Source organism: Cenococcum geophilum (genome assembly GCF_001692895.1).
Source record: "Cenococcum geophilum 1.58 unplaced genomic scaffold K441scaffold_59, whole genome shotgun sequence".
Classification (NCBI taxonomy): Eukaryota; Fungi; Ascomycota; class Dothideomycetes; order Gloniales; family Gloniaceae; genus Cenococcum; species Cenococcum geophilum.
The window spans coordinates 934,825-953,119 of record NW_027137617.1 but is presented as its reverse complement, the minus strand read 5'-3'; the positions used below and the strand labels follow the sequence as shown (position 1 = coordinate 953,119).

The 18,295-nt window shown below is 39.1% G+C and overlaps 3 protein-coding genes across 3 annotated transcripts; 1 reads left to right on the top strand and 2 right to left on the bottom strand.

The window, feature by feature from the left end:
• Positions 1 to 3,146: 3,146 nt before the first annotated feature.
• K441DRAFT_668068 (uncharacterized protein) lies at positions 3,147 to 3,552 on the top strand. The gene has a single exon (XM_067649940.1). It carries the CDS (start codon positions 3,154 to 3,156, stop codon positions 3,328 to 3,330), a length of 177 nt encoding a protein of 58 aa, XP_067498725.1. The 5' UTR covers positions 3,147 to 3,153; the 3' UTR covers positions 3,331 to 3,552.
• Positions 3,553 to 5,020: 1,468 nt separating this feature from the next.
• K441DRAFT_735964 (uncharacterized protein) lies at positions 5,021 to 6,041 on the bottom strand. Its single transcript, XM_067654304.1, has 2 exons — positions 5,865 to 6,041; positions 5,021 to 5,808 (listed from the first exon to the last, which is right to left on the bottom strand). The coding sequence occupies exon 2, from the start codon at positions 5,548 to 5,550 to the stop codon at positions 5,251 to 5,253; it is 300 nt and encodes a 99-aa protein (XP_067498724.1). The 5' UTR covers positions 5,551 to 5,808; positions 5,865 to 6,041; the 3' UTR covers positions 5,021 to 5,250.
• Positions 6,042 to 6,347: 306 nt separating this feature from the next.
• K441DRAFT_735950 (uncharacterized protein) lies at positions 6,348 to 7,031 on the bottom strand. Its single transcript, XM_067654303.1, has one exon. The coding sequence runs from the start codon at positions 6,875 to 6,877 to the stop codon at positions 6,608 to 6,610; it is 270 nt and encodes an 89-aa protein (XP_067498723.1). The 5' UTR covers positions 6,878 to 7,031; the 3' UTR covers positions 6,348 to 6,607.
• Between the last annotated feature and the right edge of the window lie 11,264 nt (positions 7,032 to 18,295).

Sequence of the window (18,295 nt, the reverse complement as noted above, 5' to 3'; positions counted from 1 at the left end):
ACGGGTTTAATAGAGATACGTGTATAGCTTACTTTTGGTATAACTATATAAAGTACTATCATGCTTTTCCTATTAAGAACCATAAGTAAGAGACGCTGCTCCCACTCTTTAAATCGATAATAGCATTTACGAAGAAATTTAATGCTTAAGGTGTCTGTATTTAGTATATGGATAAGGAGCAAGGTATAGGCGCTAGGGTAAAGAACCTTATCTAGCTTAACAGAGGTGTTATTAAGCAATCGATACTAGATACCCTAGCTTAAAATAGATCTATAGAGAGGTTAAGGAGAGCTATTTCTAAACGAGTAAGGACTACTATTATTAAAGTAAAGTTACCCGTGGATTTATAGCCGGAGTTTATACTTCTAGCAGTGTTCTTATTTAATTAAACTCCTATTAAGTCCATCGACTAGAAGACCCTATTTAAGATACTATATAAACGGAAGCCATAGCTAGCAGGACTTCGTGTAGCCGGATCTTTAACCTACGTACTTATTAAACACGGTATTCCTAGGAAGGCAAAGTTTAAGCTATAAGCCTAAATAGGTTATCTTGTTGGTATAGAAGCGTTAAATATCTATAGGATATAGATACTAACTACCAACCGCATTATCCAATCTTGTGATGTACGAATTAATAAGTTAAAGAGATATTAATCTCCTAAAACACTAAAACACCTTATTATCTCGCAGGCTTAAAAGGACCGTTTTTAGCAAGTCTAAAACTTACTAAATAATCTTTAAGATGGCAGTAAGGACTGGATAGAGAACTTTAATAAAGAACTGAATGTAGGACTGCCGTATTTAGCAAATATTAACGTTACTCCTATGTTAAAAAGCATTTAGATCTTAACAGAAGAACTCCGTTAGCTACCTACCCTAAAGCTAACTTTAGAACTATCTAGGCTATCTACGTCTTCGACGCCTTAACAAACATTATCTACTACTTAGTCATCTCCTAAAGTCACCAAACCACTATTTAAAGATCCTATACCTCGTTCCGAACCTTAGACGACAGCAGGCTTATTATTAGGGGGTGAGAGACGTTCTAGCCGTGAAAAGCGACCTATGGTAAAGAAGAAAGATATACCTAATTAGGACCTATAACGACGAGCCTTTACGGTTTAAGTTAACGACGGTAATAATAACCTTATCAATCCAGATATAACACCATTAGCTTATACTTTCTACACTACTACTACGAAGACGTATAGACATTAAGATGACTTTCTACCGCCACTAAAGTTATAGAAAGAGATGCTTAATCATAGGTACGCTACGGAGTTTAAAGTAGCTGCTTATACCGAGACAAAGGCCTTAATGGGAAAACATACCTGGGACGAGGTACGACTAGTTAAGAAGGTTTATTAACTTCCTACTATATAGGTCTTTACGTATAAGGAAGATTTAAACGGCTTTATTATAAGATTTAAAGCTCGTCTAGTCGTCTGCGGAGACCTTTAAGTAGTCTTATAAGAGGAGGTTAAAGCAATTACGGTAGCCTATTAGACCTTCCGTCTGCTCTACGCTCTTATCGCCGGCTTTGACCTAGACGTTATATAAATTAACGCCGTTAACGCCTTTGTTAATGCCTTGGTTGACGATAAGGTCTACCTTATTCCCCCTAAGGGTATAGACCTACCGCCTGGATTCTCTCTCCGTCTAAGAAAGGCAATATATAGACTACGGAAATCTCTAAAATTGTAGTTTTTAGAAATGTTTGCTGCTCTATAAAGTATAGGTTTAAAAGCTGTACTGGATAAGCTATGTCTCTACATATACCCTACTAAACCTATCTTTATATTCTTCTACGTTAACGACATCCTAATTATAGGACGCCTAAGCTGTTAATAGCAGATAGAGGATATCCTAAAGCAGCTATAAGATTGATTTGAGGTCCGCTAAATACCTTAGTTTACGTTATTCCTAAATACTTATGTCGTGCGAGATTAACCAAAGGGAAAGCTCTGGCTATGCCTAGATTAGTATTTTAAGAAGCTAGTTTTAATATACCACCTAGAGTATCTGAAGCCATTAGCTACACCACTATTAGGCTAGGAATTAACACTATACGAGGGAGAAGCTACGCCGAATTAGATAAAAGGATATTAACGCTATATAGGTTCTGCAATATATCCTACATCTACTATACAACTAGACGTTGCTTTCTCAGTTAGTAAGCTGGCTGAGTTCTTATAAAATCCGTTACTAGCTTATCTTGCGGAGATCAACCGATTACTTACCTATCTCTATAATACCAGATACCTCACTCTTAAGTTCTCTACTATTACGCCGTATAAGATAAACTAGGTTCTAAAAGCCGCTTTTAATGCTAGCTTTGCTAACGATGCTTTAATACGTCGGAGCTTATAGGGCTTCTTAATAAGCTTATTTAATAGGCCTATAGTATAGTAGGCAACTAGATAAAAGGTAGTCACTAAGTTAACTACGGAGGCAGAGTTCCTAGCTCTCTTACACGTTGGTAGGAAGGTCGAGCATATAGTGCGGATATTTAAAGCTATTAGATTCGATCTAGAACAGGACATTATTATTAATTACGATAATTAGCAGTTAGTACGGATTGTAATAAAAGAGACTCCTACGGTATCTATAAAGCTCTAACACGTAGATATCTATTAATTCTGGCTTCGCTAGGAAGTATAAAATAAAAGCTTCGTTGTATAGTGGGTACCAATAAGCAAAATAGCTGCAGATGGACTAACTAAGGCTTTATTAAAGCAAAATTATTAAAAGTTCATCGAGGTGGTAGGGCTTCGCGATATCAGATATCTGGTCAATTAACGCTCAGCAGAGCTCACTACTAACTCATCTCTCCCGACTGCCTATTCCGGTAATCTAGCTCTAACGCTCTACACCAGATCTAAGGGGGTGTATTGGCTATAGAAGTAGCTATTGGCCTAAATCGGATATGCTTTAGATTGTCTTACAATTGTCTTTAATGCCTAGTACCCTATGTAAGACTACCCTAGTGCTTACCCTCGTATTTCGTATATCTTGGTGGATGTCTCTATTGCCTATACCTCCCCTCTTTCCTATTCTAGCATCTTCCTCGTGTATATAAAGATCTTTGAGAGCCACCTTGAATAAAACAGATCACTTATACAATTCTGTGTCTCTACCTACTAGCTAGCTTATGTTATCCGTGATACCTACCTGGCTGAAAAAAGGCAGAGCCAAGCCGTTCCAAGGCGGTTATGCAGACTTCATTTATCAACTAGAAAATCTAACGGACGCTCCACTAGGCCCTCCTAGAACCTCTTTAGCCGAAGATCTATGCTATTATATTGAACAACGTCACAGCGCTTTTTAGAAGATGAATCCGTCCGCTCTTGCGAGAATGTTTCTGAAAAAGATAATCTCACTCCACTATCTGCAGCTTATCAACTTTGGCTCAATGGTTCTTTCGGATATTGAATTCAGTCTTGTACGTAAAGTGTACGTAAAGACAACCTCGGTGTCTTCACAACATCATACGTCGAAGACACATGGAGCAGTGTGCAGGATATATGTCATCACTGCACCTGCTATGCACAAGACATATGCGCCATCCTAACAGCTCTTGGAATTCCGCTTCCGGATCCGGGTCTTTCTCAGCAAAAGGAACGGACGTGCAGTGAGACAGATTTCCAGTTAATTTACCTGCATGTGCAAGCCATGAAGAAAAGAGCAGAACAACTGAACACATCTGTTATTGGTTTGGCCAGTATTGTTGGCAACCGGCAAGCGTTGCACGAGGCAAAGAACGTCAAGACTTTGACGCTCATTGGCATGATCTTTATTCCGTTAGCATTCATCAGTGGACTCTTTAGTATGAACGACACGTATATACCTGGAGCAGACAGGTTTTGGCTCTACTTTGCAGTTTCACTCCCTCTTGTCGCGATAATCTTCATTCTGGCGTTTATTATCAACTTGGGATATGATCAAAAGGAAATCTGGTCGTGGAGAGAAATTTTTAGAAATTTTTCAGGAAGTTGTGACGCAGCGACGTTGAGCACCTAGCATTGGACCATTCCAAACCCTTTCATCAAAGAGCAAAGCTCAAACGTCCATACACTTCTTAGGCAATACATCTAAGCCGAACCTTGTATATATCCTGTCACCGTAATTCGCAGTCCAATCGTATCTTTCCGTGCTATCGCTTATAGACTTCCTCAGCCGCTAACCGCCTCCTATGGCACACCCAGACTTGCTATTAAGCAAGCAAGCCAAGCCAGAAAGCCTTAGCTTGCTGGCTTGAAACTTTTCACACCTAAAGCTGGCTTGCTTGGCTTGATAGGTCAAACAGTCGGCTTGCTTGGCTTGCTTGAAGGCTTGTTTGATTTTATATAGAAATTTTAGAGTAATATACAAAATCAAGCCTGAGCCACCGATTTGGCTAAAAAGCTCCTCCGCAGCCCCAATTTGTAGTCATTGTAATATAAGATTATGTAGAGATAACGTAATAAGGAAGCTCGCGTGGCCGAGGGCGTCTATCGCGAGGCTTGGCATGGTAGTGAGGAAGGCTGTAGTAGGAAGGCTTTGGTAGGGAGGAAGATCCTGCTGGTGACTCCAACGGTTAGCTACTAGTTATACTAATCGCGGTGAACTTACTACCTTATCTACTAGATTTTTTGAAGCCCATTCTTGAATAGCTGCGATTACACTGTAAGGCAGCAATGATATCAGGGCGAAGCTTCGAGCGACGTGGCTCTAGTAGATCACCAGCTTCACTGAACGCCCGTTCGCAGTCGTCGCTTGTAGCCGGTATAGTCAATATATCAAGAGCCATCTGTGCGAGCTTCGGCCGGGTCGTTCGCTCCTGCCACCAGTAGAGTATGGGGTCGTTCGCCAGTGGGTGATCGTCTAGTAGCGGCGGCAGAGTCTTCTAAGCTTCGTATTCGTCCGACGCGTTGATAGAGCTTTGAGCTACGCGGCTGGTGTTGGCACGAATATAATCGTCTCTGGCTGACAACGCGTGCACGCGTCTTGACGGTAGATGAGCTGATGAAGTATTTAAGGAAGGACTCGGTCGCTCCATATATTGAAGCCAAAGCTTCTTAAAGGACGCGTCACCTTTGATCAACCACTCCGGGTGATCTGCCCATGCATTTTAGCAGAAGAGCTTATACCGAGGATGTAGTAGAACAGCTGCGTAGTAGACGGGTGTATCATTAAGCTTCTCAAAATACTTCTGCAGCTTTAGCCAGCCGCGATTAAGGTTGATCGCGTAGTAATCCTCAATTGCGTCTTAATCTGGGTAGTCATCTAGAGTCGCGTTAACTACGCGATCCTTCTTCTCTTCAAAAAGCTTGAGCAGCCAATTGAGTGTAGGAATGACCTCCCAAATCGCTCCATGCAGGCCCGACCTGCCTCTGGCTTCAAGCATCTTTGTAGCGTCTCGAATTGGTAATAGGATCTCGATGTAGTTGTTAATAACACCCCAGTCGTAATCGTTTAAGGCGCCGGCTGCCACGACGGGCGGTGGTAGAGGGACCTTCTTTCGTCTGGCGCGTAGAGGAGCTACTTCCTTCTCATATTTATCAATCATATATTGTGCGATTAAGTCAATCGGACCGCGGAGGACGACGGCTCGCAGGAAGGCGTCGTGATAACTATTCCACCTAGTCTTAACTGGCTTCACCACTTCTAGTATTTTAAAATCGGGGCTCGGCAAGGCCTCTTGCTCAGCCTTTTGGTAGGATTCAAATAGTTAATAAAGCTGCGGTGTATTAATGGAATTAAGGATGTCGATGAGGACGCCGAGGGGGCCTTCTTTTCGCCATTCTTTGAGGAAACGTTCTTCATCCTATGCAGTAGAAGTCAGTAAGCAAGCAAGAAGATAATCTTAGCTTACTAACTTACCGGTACGTTCTCTTGATCGTTCTCGTACGCGTCTTTATCTTTTCCGAACATAATTAACTGAGCGACGAGATTAAGCGTATGAGCCGCGCACCAAATACGCCGATCGTCCTTTCTAAAATTAAAGACGGTAGCTAGATGATCTAAGCAGGTGTTATTGTTTCCAGCGTTGTCAGTAACAAAATAGCCAAGGCTCTCTTTGGTGACTTTAAAATAAGTCAGAACGTCACCGATTACCGCGGCGTAGTTGATTCCAGTATGGCGACCGAGTTGCTCTAGTAGAGCGATCAAGTAGTCGACAACTCTGCCCTCGCGATTAAGATAATGAACGCAGACGCCAGTAAGTGAGTGCTTACCGCTGCGTGTAGTCCAGCCATCAAATGAGAAGTGAAGCTTTGAGCGGGCGTTCGCAAGTTCATCGCANACGGCTGGTTGGTAGGCTTTGTAGTCGGCCATTACATGGACGCGAATTAATTGATGGTTCTTCCAAATACAGCTCTCGGCGTCAGGATTCGCGGCAGCTATCATACTGCGGAAAGCAGGTGTTTCAACCTCTCGTAGAGGGTGATTGTTTGCGGTTATCCATTCAATTACTGATTGCTTAAAGCGCTTTGCGTTAAAACTGCCGATAAACTCATTTGCAAGTCCCTGAGAAATTGTATGCCTATCGTAAAGAAGTTCTAGAACTGTTGCCTTGCGCTTCTTTGTCTCAAATGTAATCTCGCCGTGCTTGTCGTATCCGTGGCCTATTTTATTTTCTGCAAGGTGTCTCTTAGAAGCAGATGTGGCTGTAGTAATATCAAATCGGCCACCTGGTATAGAGTGCTGATGACAATACGCGCACTCCCAATATATTCGCTTACTGACACGATGTTGAAGCCGATATCCGTACTTGTAGATGAAGCTGGGGTTTCTTTCCAAAGCTTTATATGGCCGCTAGTAGGCTTTAAGTCGGTCCCAGTCGATACCGTCGTAATTAGTCTCATTATTGATCTCATCCGTAGAGGAATTGTCATCAGGCGCGACGTCTTCAGATAGTGTAATTGTCGGTGTAGGCTCGGCTGTCGCGTTTAGATTCGCTTCGGTAAGGTCCTAAGGCATGGCTGATAAAAGGAATAAAAGAGAACAAGTAAATTGGTAACGTTATTGGGGGGGTATAGTAAGGAAGACTTCCTAGAGTATGGACGCGTCGAGAGCTTAGCAGAAAAACAACTTAATTAGGCTTAGTGGTTACCTAAATAGTCCTGTTTGCTCTATTTGCATACTCAGAAATCTTTAACTACAACACCAAAAGTCTATCACGAACTTTAGGTCTCTACAAAAATTATATATATATATTTCCTATCAAGCGGGCAAGCAAGCAAGCAAGCAGGCCCTCCTCTGGCTTGCTGGCTTGCCCAAATCAGGCCCTTCGGCTTGCTGGCTTGCTTGATTACCAATCAAGCAAGCCAAGCAAGCTGTCAAGCCAGCTTGCTTAATAGCAAGTCTGGGCACACCTGGCGGACGCCACCACACTATCCGATCTTCCACAATTTATGCCATTTTGCATGCGACACTCCCTTCTTCGCTTGTCAACCCACATCTTCCAAAGGTTGGAAACTACGTTTCACTAGTCCGGAGTGCAGAAGAACGGCCCTATAGACGGCCACGCTTCCCGGGCCGATCTAGTGGATCAATCCGATCAGGCAGACCTTGGAGATCCTCTCCGACAAAAGCGCAAGGCTCGCGGCCGGAAAGCTTGCCCAGCTCTGCCGCATCCGCAAAGTCAAGTGCAGCAGCGATAGACCGTGCAAGACATGTACCGAACGGGATCATCCCGATCTTTTGCTCCTCCTTTCCGCTCCCGAAGCGACCCGGGGCTCGCTGCCTCGGCCGGCCAAGCGAGACATACGCACCCAGATACATTTATATTAATAATAAAACCAACAACGCCTATATTCTAAATCCAAATAGCCTAAATTAATGCGACTGCGCTTCTTATTATAGAAGAAAACGGCTTAGGAGTTTCCGGATACGTTGTGGGCGTGATATTACACCTAGCGTTAGCTAATTAGATAGCTTACTACTACACTCTTCTAAAGCTTCCTTCTAGATTAGTCTATTACCAAAATCCTCCGTAAGCTAAGGATTACACCGAAGGACGTGCGCAAATGTTATTCAGTCTTAATTGCATTCGCTAGGGTTTAATACCGGTCTAGTATATAAAGCAACGCAGTGTCACGGGACACCCCCGTGACACCTTGCACACGTCCACCTGTTTCCACCGACTTAGCAATTAGAGACCAACCGCGAAATGGCAATCTAACGGCAATCTAATGGCAATCTAACGGCAATCTAATGGCAATCTAACGGCAATCTACGGCATTCTGCTATATTCTGCCAAGTTCCACCAAATTCTACCAAATTCTGCCAGGACCACAACCTAAACCCTATTCTGCCTATACACGTATTAACTAAGCAACTAAGTCAACAATATATGCCCTTTCTTCCCATTTTCCTACCTTCTTTCCTTACGTAACGTCTTAACCTCCTTACACAGTTTATATATATAGCTTAATAATATCTACCTTGCTATATATTATCGTCGCTTATACTCACTCCGTGACACTATATTGCGTCAACTACCTATACTATCGTTAACATACAGAACGAACCCAAAGCCCCTATAACGGCCGCCAGTATTATAACCGCACTCTAAGAATAATTAGCAGGGATATAGAAGTCTTTTATAGACGCCCTTAAACAAAACTAAGCTACTTTAAATTAATAATAAGCCGAATAAGAAGTACGATACTAGCAATTAATTAAGGACCTCTAAGAAGAAGTCCGCGCCCTTAAGATGCCTACGCTAGGACCTTAAGACTAAACGCTATCTCCGGAGATAAACACGTAAAACGCGAGCCCCAAACCCGTAGTAGCTACTTACCCTAAGCTAACTACTACACTAAAACAATCTAAACGACTACTAGATCCCCTAGTATTTACTAGTAAATAATAAGAGCTCTAATTATTTCTAAGCTAGCTTAAAAATAAGCTAACTAGTAACGCTAACTGTTACCTAACTAAAGCCAACCAACTCTATTACGCCCTAAGTTAACTAGGAGGAGATATAGCCAACCTTATTAAACCTCTTTAGCCAAACTTAGTATAAAGCCTAGTTGTACTTCTTAAAGCTATATATAGTAACCTAAACCGCTAAGCTATTACTTAAAGAAAGATAAACCACATGACTTAAGGAACGAAAAGTTTCCTAGTATACTTCTCCGAATTTAACCGTTATATAAAGGAAATAGGATGGAACGACTCCATACTAATTAACAGCCTTATTAAATCCCTAAGCCCTAAACTAAAAACCTCCCTAATAGGCGTAGACCTACCGGGAGCCCTTAATGCCTGCGTAAACGTTATTAATAAACGGTATAATAATATACTACGCCTAATACTAAAGCCCACCCCCTAATATAATACGGTAACCCTATAAATATCCACTAAGCCATCTTAGCTTAAGTACCCTAACGCTATAGATATTAACACTAGGACCCTAGGATATGCCCTACTAGGGTCCTTTAAATAAGAATAACGCATTAAGCTAGGCCTCTGCTTTAAATATAGGAGTAACTCCTACCTCTTTAACCACTGCTCCGCCCCTTTTTAAAAAGACCTATAAATAGCTAACGCTAGCAGCCCACCGCCCTAATCCTCTAGCTACCGTCCCCGATCTTTATTTGGCTCTAGCTTAATAATTAGTAAGCATTATTTATAAGGACGAAGCTCTAACCAACGTCCTATAAGAACCCCACCCTAATCGCCTCTAAAAGGAAGGTCCTAGAGCTAAGTCGCTCTCTAGAACGGCTTTGCCATAGGGTCTTATTAAACGCATTTAATGTTATAAACTCTAACTCTTAGGACCGTAGCATAACTATTAACTGTTATCTTCGGCAGAATAGTTAATAGGCTAACGCTTAAATTCTAATTAATATAGGAGCTAGCGGCATAGGATTTATTAACAAGATCTTTGCGTAAGATAATAGTTTTACCTTAACCCCCCTTAACCGGTATATTAACGTATTTGGATTTAATAGTAAACGCACTATCTTAGGCCGTATTACCTACGTGGTAACCCTAAGACTCTAATACCTAAACCACGAAGAACTAATTAAGCTTTTTATTACTACCCTAGGTTACTTAATGATCCTTAAACGACCCTGGATAAAGCTATATAAGGTAACTATTAATTAGGACAACCTTAAGCTTCTATTTACCGCCTCCTGTTATAAGCAGAAGTGCTTTATAACTCGCTACTTAGACCTAAAACCGAAATCTGAAGAATTCACCAGATTCTACTAACGTAAGATTTCCACCAAATTCCACTAACACGAGAATTCCACCGACACCTACTAAGGATCCGAAAATTCCACTAAGCTCTATAAGTTATTACTAAGCACTACACCGCCCCAAACTAAATAGAAACTTAAGCTTAGCACACAAAACTACTAGAAGGACTAGTATCTTATAATAAAAAGAATACTTAAAGAACCCGAACCTAAATCTAATACTAACTCCGTACCTAACACTGAACCCAAACCCGAATCTGACACTAACTCCGTACCTAACACTAAACCTAAACCCAAATAAAAAACTACGGACGAGCCAAACGAGCTCGGTACCCTAGATATTCGCATAATTAGAGCTACTCTGTTAGCGCAACTTGCTAAGAAACCTAAATATACGATCTTTGCTGTTACTATAGCTAATATTAAGAAGGCCTTAGCACTAAAGAAGTACACTAACCCTGCTATAAAGGTACTAGTAGAGTACTATAACCGCCTAGAGGCATTCTTATAGAAGGAAGCTGATAAGCTACCAGAATACCAATTATATAACTATAAGATTATACTTAAAGAAGGAAAGCAGCTGAGATTTAGACCCTTATACGGGATGTCCTAAAACGAACTCTAAGTACTATAAAAGTATTTAAATGAGAACCTAAGTAAAGAATTTATTAAAGTAAGCTTATTGCCTATGGCCGTACTAGTAATCTTCGTTAAGAAACCCAGCGGTAGTCTGCGCTTCTATATAGACTACTAAGCTCTTAACGCCGTTACCATTAAGAACTAATATCTAATCCCGTTAATACAGGAGACACTAAACCGACTAAGTAAGGCTCGTTACTACACAAAGCTTAATATCATCTCTGCATTTAACCGTCTCCGCATTATAAAAAGGGACGAATGGCTTACTGCATTTCGTACCCAATATAGACTATTTAAGTACTTAGTAACACCCTTCGGCCTCACAAACACCCTAAGCTTATTTTAACATTATATAAATAACACCCTGCGCCCCTACCTGGATATCTTCTATACTGCTTATATTAATGATATCCTAATATACAGTAATAACCTAACCAAATATCGGAAATACGTTAACCTTATCCTATAAGCCCTACACGGAGCTAGCCTATAATTAGATGTAGATAAATACGAGTTCTATAAAACGGAAGTCCTATACCTTAGACTCCTTATTTCTATAAACGGTATATAAATGGACCCGAAGAAAGTCAAAGCAATTATAAACTGGTAAGAACCCGAGAACGTTAAGGACGTAAGAGCCTTTATAGGATTTACTAATTTCTACCAACAGTTTATTAATAACTTCTCCGCCCTAGTTTTACCCCTTATAGCTCTAACCTAAAAGGATAAAGTTTTTATCTTTAATAAGGAATGTAAGAAGGCCTTTGCCTATCTAAAAGTTATATTTACTACTACGCCTATACTCTAACACTTTAACCTAAACCGAATAAGTGTTATAGAAGCCGACTTATCTAACTACGTTACTAGAGGCATCCTATCTTAATATAACAAGGATAGAGTATTATACCCTATAATATACTTTTTAAAACGACTAAGCCTAGCTAAATGTAACTACAAGATCTACAATAAGGAATTATTAGCTATTATTAGGTGTTTTAAATAATAGCAACCCAAACTAAAAGGCGCTAGATTTCCGATTAAGGTCTTTAGCGACCATAAGAACCTATAGTACTTTATAACCACGAAACAGCTAAGTTATCGTTAGGCCCGCTAGTTAGAATATCTGTCTCGTTTCCGATTCTTAATTACGTACCACCCAGGCATCTAAGGTTAGAAGCCGGATGCCCTAACCTAATACTTACAAGACGCGCCAGCCCTAGAAGAAGCGCGCTCTTACCAAAATTAGACCCTACTTCGCCCTAAACTATTTAACCCTCCTACTAAAGATCTTACGGTATACGTCCTTAAAATAACTAATTAATTAATTAAATAGATTATAGTTAATAAATACCTAAATAACGAGTTTATTTAAAAGATGCTTAAGCTAATATAAGATAGCATTAGACGCTCTAAAAAGATTTCTCTAAGTAAATACAAAGCCCGCGGAAACCGCTTATATTACTAAAACCATTTAGTTATCCCTAATTACAATAAGCTTAAGCTTAAACTCCTTAAACACGTATACAATCTACCTATCGCCAGCTACCCGGGCTAAGAAAAGACCCTAGAACTACTCTAACGGGAGTATTATTAGCCAAATATGTATAATATAACACGAAGGTACGTCTCTAGCTACTATACCTGCCGACGAGCTAAAGCCTCGCATAAGACGTATAACGGTCTTTTAAAGCCGCTGCCTATTCCGGACCAAAGATAGAAGGATATCTTAATTAACTTTATTATTAACCTTCCTAATAGTAGAGGCTACACGAACATTATAGTAGTTGTAGACCAACTATCTAAAATAAGATACTTAATCGCCTGCCCTAATATATCAACGCCTAATATCGCCTAATTATTCCTAGATTACATATAGAAACTCCACGGACTCCCTAAAACAATTATCTCCGATAGAGGCAGCTAGTTTATCTTAGCATTCTAGAAAGAACTAACTACTTAACTCCGCATTAAAGCACTATTGTCTACTATATATTACCTAGAAACGGATAGCTAAATAGAACGCATAAATACTATAATGGAACAGTATATTCGGATATACACATTATATTTATAGGATAACTGGATTAACTAGCTCACATTCGCCGAGTTTACTGCAAATAATTCCGTCTTAGAAACCATAAAAGTCTCCCCATTTCTAGCCAATTACGGCTAATACCTACAAATGGGTTTTAAACCCTTTAGTAATGTTCCTTACCCTACTTATTACGCCTTATAAGTCGCAGAAGCAAATAAATTCGTAAAAAAGATAGAGGAACTACAACAGTTTCTTACTAATAAGATAATATAGGCTTAATCTATCTATAAAGCCACAGCGAATAAGAAATAAACCCCAGCACCAGCCTACTAAATTAGCGATTTCGTTTAGCTAGATATAAGAAATCTAAACACAAAACAACCTACTAAGAAACTTAATTAGAAGAACACTGGCCCTTATAAGGTTAAAAAGGTTATCTCTCCTTATACCTACTAACTGAAGCTCCCTAATACGGTTAAAATCCACCCTATATTCTATACGTCAGTCCTCTACCCTACTACCCCTATATTAAACGCCCTACCTAGACAAATATAAGACCCTCCCCTACTAGTCGAAGTAGATAGTAAGAACGAGTACTTTATTAAAAGAATTAATAATATTAAGTACGATAAACGGAAACGCTAATATATATATCTTATAAAATAGAGAGGCTTTACTAAGTCCTTATAGGAACCTATTAACTCTATAGGACTTATACAAGCCGCAAAAGACTTTTATAAACTCTACCTAAAACTACTACAGCCCCATCTCGCAGAAGCTCGAGTTTAAAGGGGGGGTACTATTATAGGACACCCCCGTAACACCTTGCACACATCTACCTATTTCCACCAACTTAATAATTAAAGACTAACCATAAAATAGTAATCTAACGGCAATCTAATAGTAATCTAACGGCAATCTATAGCATTCTGCTATATTCTGCCAAGTTCTACTAAATTTTACTAAGTTCTGCTAGGACCACAACCTAAACCCTATTCTGCCTATATACGTATTAACTAAGCAACCAAGTTAATAATATATGCCCTTTCTTCCCGTTTTCCTACCTTCTTTCCTTACGCAACGTCTTAACCTCCTTATATAGTTTATGTATATAGCTTAATAATATCTACCTTGCTATATATTATCGTCGCTTATACTTACTCCGTAACACGCAGTAATATTAGTAGTTAGGTTACACTTTCGGTTAGGTTAAGTTAAACTAATAAGAAAAGACTAACCGGTTAAACCAATTTGATTAGCTTAATCTAGATTGGATTTAAAGCTTTAGTAGTAACTAGGTAACCAGTAACCAGTAGAGCCTTATTAGTGGTAAGGATTTAGATAAGGGCAAATGCCACCTAAGAGAACTAAGCTTCGTATATTGGCCTAAAATTGTTATAAAATCTTTAAGCTGTATTAAAAATCAATCTATAATGTATTAACGCCCGGTTTAATTCGTTTAAGCCTTTATAGATAGCTAACTTGATCTAATATAGTTAATTCTAGGAAGTTAATCCTTATTACGTTATCCTTATCGCGTTATCCTTATCGCGTCGTTCTTATTGTCGCCCTTATTACCCCTTATTACTACCCTTATTATTCTATCCTCTTAATCCTCTTGATTTAGTAGAGAGCTTTGTTACTATTACTGACCGAATAACGCGTAGAGGTAGTAGTAGCCGTGTATTAAGCAGCTGTACTCTAGGTAAGGCTCCTACTATTCCTTAAAAGCAAGCTAGTAAGGCCTCTAGCGATAGAAGAAGTAAGCGCCTAAAGACGACTATAAATCGATTAAGCCAGAGCTAGAGTCTCTTACCTATTATAAATTTAAATCCGGATTTAATCTAGAGCCTTCCCCGTTGCGCCTATTAGCTAAGCCGAAATAAATTAAGGTCTCTAAGTAGTAGTATTATAAAGTTAAGGACGTCGCCGGCTAAAGATAGGGTAAGAATAAGTTGTTATATATATAGGGTAAAGGAAAAGGCTTTATAATTATATATAAAGCTATAGGGACTAAATACTACTAGATTATATTAAATATATTAAAATAAAAATAAAACTACTTTTTTATTTATAAGTTACTAAAAATTGCTTTAATACTAAACAAGAACGAACTACAGTGACTAAACAGCTAGTTTAGCACAGTTTTATCTCTAATATTTGCTTTATATATTAGTTATTTACTTCTTTTCTAAAACTTTCAAATATACATATATATATAGAATTCCCTAATATAATTTCTTTACGTCCCTTAATATTTTTAATGCTAGTTATATATTCAATTAAGAGTTATAGCCTTTTTGCATTTTTAAAATAGACACCAACTTAGATCTTATAATGGGTCTAATACTAAGGAATGCTTTTTCTCACTCTATTTATAAAGCTTAGTAGATAAGATATTAACATTTTAAATAGTGTGGTATGTGGCGCGTTATTTGTAATTTATATATAGAAAATATAGTTATAATTAAATTAGGCTTAATGCTATTGTGGAAGGGCAAAGCCTGCTTAATATTGCCCTTAACATCCCCCTATTCCTTATGCTTTGTTCTAATTGTTTAAATAATTTCTACACCTTTAATACCTAAGCTTTATAATTATGTAAAAAGCTTAACACTTATAAATAGGTTATCAAGCCAAACTACATGCTTATTCAATAAATAAAGGCATTGCTTATTATTATCTTCCTATAAAAGTAAATTAAGCACTACTGCCTACATCTTTAAAAAGCCTTCTAGGCTTGTAAATCATTGAATTAAAAGCTTTGTAAGCAGAGGGCTCAATTAATTGAATTAATTAAATCAATATTGTAACGGTTGCAACTAAATTCAGCTAGTGTAGTAGTTAGTAACTATCACGGGTCTTGGCATAGTGTTGATGCAGAAGGACCAATCTAGTGACGCCTAGATCGTTTCCTACCGGCGTTCCTTTCGCCCCTGCCCTCAATATAGGCCTATCGCGAGTCTTGGCATGGTGTTGAGTCACCTTCCTGCCGTGTATGTCCTGTTCCCTCCCTCTGCGGGCGCTTCAACTGCCCATCTACTATATCAATTATGCCTTCCTTGTCCCACGATCCTACCGCCATCGAAGCTCCAATTATATCAGGTCGTAGTCGTGCACGATTGGCAGTGAGGAGTAAGCCCATGAGGCTAAATATACGTTCGGGGTCTGACAACATTGATGGAATTATTAGTAAATCGAGAGCCATGCGAGCGAGCCGTTGATAGTGAGTTCCTTTCAGTCTAGCTTGCCAATAAGCAATCGGGTCGGTACAGTGAACGTGGTGACCTGCTCGTGCAAGCCGGTCGTCGTACTCATCGCGTTCGTTTGTAGATGTCGTCTGAGCAAAGCCGCCAACGAAGTAGTCATCAATTTCAGATGAAAAGGCGCGCTGCTGTGTAAGAGGTTCGCCGTCAGTAATTAATTCAATCGTACAATATTTATACTCAAGCCACAGATTGCGAACAGCTCGCTCAGCTGCTTCCTTCCAACCAGCTCGGCCTTCGCCCGTCCAATATTTATCAGCGAAAGTCCATTTGATTGACGGATGAAGGACCATGGCAGCGATGTACGCAGGCGAACGATCAGTAAGTCCGTAGTAGTGGTGTAATAACGGGTGATGCTCGGATAAACTTTTTTAGGTAAGGAACACTAATAAAAATAAGGTTTAGGGCATTACTGCATATGACCTTTAGTATATTTCTATATAATATTAAAAGCTTCAATATTTTTCAATCAATTCAATTCAATCAGGACCTCCAGATTGAATGCGTTGCCAAGCCCGCGAGCTCTCAGTTGATTGAATTGATTGAGTCTTGGCATTTAATTCAATTCAATATTGAAGCCTCGTTGAATAATTTACAAGCCTGAAGCCTTCATTCTGTCACGGAATCGACTCAGCAGTTGCGAATAAGCTTGATTGCTAGCTATTGACCGTGCTAAGTACATTGACGCGTGATGGTTTAAGACGTTTGACAAAGAACAGGAACAGGTCAGGAAACGTGGTCGAAGATATAGGGGTCGCGATGGTACGTGCGTAGGTGTCACGGGACGAACGTGCGTAGGTGTCTCAGAACGCATACGCGGGTGACTCCCGTGACACATTCTTAGTAAAGCTTATATTTAAATCAACTGGCCCCTTTTTATCACCTTTGGTATATCATAGCCAGTCTAATATATAGCCCTCATTGGCCAGCACCTATATTTTAAAGTTTTCTGATATTGGTTTAAATAAAATATTAACAATTTCAGGAGCACAGCCTATAAAGCGTTAGATTGTCTCATTGACTATAAAGTAAGTTTTAAAAGTGTGGGGCTTTTTATAAGTAGGCTAAATGTACTTAATAAACTCTTTAACTTTGTCAAATGTAAATTTAAGTATTTTTATCAGACTTTGGCTAAGGTGGTAAAACTTAAAAATAATAATCAATCTGCTAGAATCTGTTAATTCCCATATGCTATTTGACAACATACTCAACTCCATATAATTTTAAATCCTTCCAGTAATGCTCAATATTTAATTTTATAGTAATGCCTATATAAATAAGCACTGCAAAGTATATATATAATTCCTGTCTATATATTAGCTGCCAGATTTATAAATAAAAAATTCCTCGTCTAATAAATAGAGCTTTGCATACATATTTATTTAAATTATATTTTTATCTATAATTTTATCTATAAAAAAAAGACTAAATAACTAAAAAGGATTATAAGTATTAATGTTAGGGGGGGGAGCTTTAGTAAGCCTTAGTTGTTCTAATTATTAATATAGAGACTTAAATTTAAGCAATGGCTAAGGTTTAGGGTATTGTTTTTTTAGTACGCCAATGGGGTGAAATATAATACTAAGTAGGCTAAATATAATTTATATCAATTCTAGCACGATTAGAAGGCATTATAGTAAGTAATTAATTAATGGAATCTATATAGGTGCACGCGTTGTTTTAAAACTAGTATTCGCGCACAGACCACTTCTAGTTTAACGCTAACGGGTTAAGGGATATGGCGCCCGCACTTAAGCAGCCTTAGGCGCTTCCTTTGACATACAGAGGTACAGCGGTTAAGTAAAGTAATAGCGCTAGTAGGGGGTCTTCCCGCTTACCCTAATAGAGTAGTATATATAGAGCATCGGTTTTACGCGTCTTATATCGCGTTCCTTACAATTTTCAGTAAGAATTAATGCCAATTAGCCTTTTACAATTGTTACGGACGCTTTAAGTACGATGTTACGACTACCTAGAGAAGAGTCGGAAGAAGCTAGTTGGTTAATTTAGGCACGGTCTAGGATGGAACCGGTAGAACTATGTGACGAGGAATAGTAACCGAGGTTATATAACATGCTACGTATTAAACAAGAGGAATAAGAGAAACTTACGTACCTTACGTATAAGACGTATATTACGTATAAGAAGGATTTTATAAAA

Excerpts from the sequence above, each read along its gene's own strand:
- K441DRAFT_735964 (XM_067654304.1), bottom strand. The coding sequence starts at position 5,550 with ATGATTGATAAATATGAGAAGGAAGTAGCTCCTCTACGCGCCAGACGA.
- K441DRAFT_735950 (XM_067654303.1), bottom strand. The coding sequence starts at position 6,877 with ATGACAATTCCTCTACGGATGAGATCAATAATGAGACTAATTACGACG.
- K441DRAFT_668068 (XM_067649940.1), top strand. The coding sequence starts at position 3,154 with ATGTTATCCGTGATACCTACCTGGCTGAAAAAAGGCAGAGCCAAGCCG.